The sequence below is a fragment of the Limulus polyphemus genome, unplaced genomic scaffold, assembly GCF_000517525.1.
Source record: "Limulus polyphemus unplaced genomic scaffold, Limulus_polyphemus-2.1.2 Scaffold2465, whole genome shotgun sequence".
In the NCBI taxonomy this organism is placed as follows: domain Eukaryota; kingdom Metazoa; phylum Arthropoda; class Merostomata; order Xiphosura; family Limulidae; genus Limulus; species Limulus polyphemus.
This window is the reverse complement of record NW_013668075.1, coordinates 20,606-25,351: the sequence shown is the minus strand read 5'-3', so window position 1 is coordinate 25,351 and position 4,746 is coordinate 20,606. Positions and strand designations below refer to the sequence as shown.

At 30.2% G+C, this 4,746-nt stretch overlaps 1 protein-coding gene across 1 annotated transcript in view; it reads right to left on the bottom strand.

Moving 5' to 3' along the window:
* Positions 1-930: 930 nt before the first annotated feature.
* Positions 931-4,746, bottom strand: part of LOC106467028 (SPARC-related modular calcium-binding protein 2-like) — a gene marked incomplete at its 5' end in the record, with an annotated part of 23,016 nt that continues 19,200 nt past the window's right edge. Inside the window, one exon of the mRNA XM_022395128.1 lies at positions 931-1,603. Within this exon, the coding sequence (XP_022250836.1) occupies positions 1,533-1,603 (71 nt within the window). The remainder of the gene's footprint in view (positions 1,604-4,746) is intronic.

Sequence of the window (4,746 nt, the reverse complement as noted above, 5' to 3'; positions counted from 1 at the left end):
CGATCAGTGAAAGTTCTATTTTACGAATATAACTGTCACAAAAAATGCACATGGATTATTGTAAACACTTTCGTATTTTTTAAGTTAACGCAATCTAACAATAAACCATTTGATTCAATATGCATCATCTACGAAAATATTACAAATATTTAAAATTCTACTTTCTAAATGAAAATATTACTGATTAAATGACAAAAGCAAGTCAGAAAATTTACTGTCTGGACTGACCATTACGAATTTTTGAGATATTCTCTGATTTACTAGTCTGTCCCTAGAAAACTGTCTTATGTTTAATTACGAACTTGAGCAAATTATTACATAAAAGTAATATTTTCTTCAAGTGTATAACAAAGAATATAATGGTGTTATTCGTGAATTATGTAACTTTTTATGCTTTAACAATGCACAATTTTAATCACATAAGCAGCTACTTTTCACAAACAATACGTATTTTAAAGTATATTAAATTAAGCTACCAACGTATTAAAATATGAAAGTACTGGCAAGAACTTGTCGTTTTCAATTATTCTAGCTTCGATAATGAATTTTAACTTACAAGATGATAATCAAAATGTATAACAGATATGACTAAAGCTAAACAATCCACTTTCCCATGCTTTTACATCAAAATAATAATTTTTGTATGAAACCCTGCGGATCAATAACTGACATTATTTTCTTTCTTTTTTTTTATATTACTGTAGTACTTTGTTTGAACCAATACAGCTCTATAAAAACATCCAAGTCATAGCTCATCGTCCATAAATTTTGGCTTCCATACATTTCAAGCAAAAACACATCCACATAAGTTGGATATAACAAGAATGCCCAGATTTTTCGAAGACTAGTACTCGTTGGACTTGGAAGTGTTTACTGGAGAAAACACAGCAGAAAAGTTTAAGTTTTATTTCCTTCTTGTGTGTCGTTTAGTTATCAAATATGGCACTTAAAATGAATTAGGCACTTGTAGGTAAAACTGAAACAATTCTTTCAGTTATAAAAATATCTTCCCACTGTAAAACAGAAAGCGTAAATGACATTTGTGGCCTTGATTAGGGTTAGGGTATTCAATACAGTCGAATCTTTACTAGCGATGCTGATAGTTTTAGGCCTGGTTAGGGTTAAAGCACTCAATACAATCGAATCTGGTGGCGATGCTGATAGTTTTAGGCTTGGTTAGGGTTAAAGCACTCAATACAATCGAATCTGGTAGCGATGCTGATAGTTTTAGGCTTGATTAGGGTTAAAGCACTCAATACAATCGAATCTGGTAGCGATGCTGATAGTTTTAGGCTTGATTAGGGTTAAAGCACTCAGTACAATCGAATCTGGTAGCGATGCTGATAGTTTTACAGCTAGTACACTTTCTGTAATTTTCTATTGGATATGAAATGTTTACTTCTGTACTCTTCTGTTTTGGCCGTACCATTTGGACACAAATAGGCTTCACTAAAGTGCATAACTTAATCGTACACAAACTTTCTTCCTACAGATTTTCTTAACTTTTGGAATCGAACTTTGGAAATCTCATGCTAATCTTTCAATAAATCTATAAATGGGTGAGGCCTATGTCGATTAGGTTTCGTCCGTGTAGAGATGTTCGCTAGATGGTTAGAAATACAAATGTATATATATATATATATGTGTGTAAAGTAAGCATTGTTAGAACTGCCGTTGTTGGTCCTAGTTGTCAACTTGATATCATAACGGATAATATCTGTCGTAATAGCACCCAAATGTGTTGGGGATATCCCATCTATGAGACAATATCCAAACGTTGATGATAAACTAACAAACTATCATGGAAAATCAATTAAGGGTAGGAACTGAGTGCTTACACCCACAACTTCTCAACTCCTACTGCCTTTCACTGTCTGCAGCCAGTTGTGGGAAGGTAGTTAAAGTTCTTGAAATAGAAATGAAAATTTCTACTATGTGAAACTCCCACCCTCCGCCATTACAAATGATCTTAAAGAGAACTAGAAGCTCTACCTTAATAGTTCTTACATACCAAACCTCCTTCCTCTCTCGATAAAAAATATATATTTATTTTAATGTTTTTAAGAATAAAATGAAACAATTTATTTTTATCCCGATTGTTAAAAGTGGTTGTAATTTTGGCTTTGCGTGTAAAAAATATTACAAAAAAAAATTTAATCAATGAAATTAATGCTACAAGTACATTTACAAAAAAGTACTTTAAAGAAAAATACTACAATTACTAATTAAAAGAAAGGTATTGTTACGCCTCCAGTCGTTAGTTAATTTTCCGTAAATTCGTTCCGACGAAACTTTAGCGACACAAGTACTTTCTTAAATAAAACTGGTTTATTCTTCCCGAATACAACTTTACGATACACTTAATTTCAACAGTCGCTCTATAACAAACACTATAATTCACGTCTCACGTGGCCAACAATATTTTGTCCACATACATTCAATTACTCATTCACTTCTTGCGTCACGTTGAGAGCGTCTTATATATACCAGGCTACCCCCAATCTAGTAGTCTCCCGATAATTCATAAAGGTTCGAGAAGGAGTGGCGTGATACTAGTCACATGACCTCGCTGACGCAAGAGTATTAAAATGGAATATACATACAGATTATTAATGTTCTAACTTACCATTTTTATACATACAGATTATTATTGTTCTAACTTACCATTTTTATACATACAGATTATTATTGTTCTAACTTACCATTTTTATACATACAGATTATTATTGTTCTAACTTACCATTTTTATATATACAGATTATTATTGTTCTGACTTACCATTTTTATACATATAGATTATTATTGTTTTAACTTACCATTGTTAAACATACATATATAATTATTGTTCTAACTTACCATTGTTATACATACAGATTATTATTGTTTTAACTTACCATTGTTATACATACAGATTAGTATTGTTCTAACTTACCATTTTCATACATACAGATTATTATTGTTCTAACTTACCATTTTTATACATACAGATTATTCTTGTTCTAACTTACCATTTTTATACATACAGATTATTAATGTTCTAACTTACCATTTTTAAACATACAAATTATTAATGTTATAACCATTTTTATAAAAATCCCGTTAAGTTCAGATTCATTACTAATTCTTTAAATACAGTTACTAAATCTGTCACTATTGTACTCAACAATATTCTAGATGTCGTGTTTGAAAAAGTAAAAATACTGTTATCAAATAATTCGGATAATTATTTTTCGATTATTAAAAATAATATTCCAGTTTTCGAATGTTTAAATAATTTAAATTCTTCAAAAACAACCAACTCTGTTTTTACGTATGATTTCACCACACTGTATACTAGAATATATTTGTAGGATTTAAACAGTGTATTCAATGAGTTGTTCGATAATTTTGTAAATATAGAAATAAGCATTCCAAAATTTGAATTTACTAAAACTATACTTCATTTTTGTGTTTATAATAGATATATTACTTTCAACGAACAAGTATATAAACAAATTGTGGGAATTTCAATGGGGCCAATTTGTCTTCAAATATGGCCAACCTGTATCTGTTTCTGAAACAAGTATTAAATCCTAATTTATACATCTCCACATTCCGTTACATAGATGATTTAATTTACAAAAGTAACTTGATTTTTACTCCAAATTTAATATATCAGGAATAACTCGTAACAGGAAGAAGCAATAGTAATGATGTTCATACTAATTATTTAGATTTAGATATTAATTTTGTAGAGGGCAGAGTACTGTTGACTATTTTTGATAATTTAATTTTCCCATCCTTTGTCTACCCACCCCCAATATTGTTGTTCGATGTATAATGTTAAAAGGTATTATTATATCTCAGTTAACAAGGTTTTTAATAGTCTGTAACCATAGTAATTTTGTTATGGATAATGTTTTATTAATTATAAATAAACTGAAAAATAACGGATATAAAGACTGGCAATTAAATAAACTCTTTACACTTTTTATAATAAATACGAATATATTAAAAAAATAAACTATCGATTACGTAAAATACTTTATGGAGACATTAGAGGCCGTTAGTTACTTTTGGTTTATAAGTAACTAACTTTGAAAATATAACGTTATTCAGTATACCGGGACGGAAAGACTAACTTCAAGTAGCTGGGATTGTCTCGGCTTTCCCGTATAAATCTTCAAGAGAAAGGCTGGATATATAAGAACTATTAAGGTAGGTTTGTAGTTCTGTTTAAGGTAATTTAGTTACGTTTAATATTTCTTTGTAAGGGGTGGAGGTTGGGAGTTATATATAGTACAAAATTTTAGGGTGGTTTAATTTCTAATTTAAGGACATTAAGGGTAACCGCCTTCCCACAACTGGCTATAGACAGTGAAAGGCAACAGGAGTTGAGACGTTGTAGGTGTAAGCACTCGGCTCCGTACCCTTAATTGATTTTCCATGATAGTTGGCTAGTTTATCATCAGCGTTTGGATATTGTCCTGTTATGACATCAAGTTGATAACTAGGACCAACAATGACAGTGCTTATTTTATACTAAGTTCATTATTGTTTTATAATTCTGATTTAATCACCTATTAGCAATTAATGTAACTAACGATTACTGCTATTTATCTACACACACACACACACACACACACACACGATGTGACTAAAATACTAATTTCCAACTTTCATGTAAATAAATAGAAGTGTGTGTATATAGTTTTATATTTTAACGTGGTATATAACACATTCACACCTTAATAAAAGCTTCATATA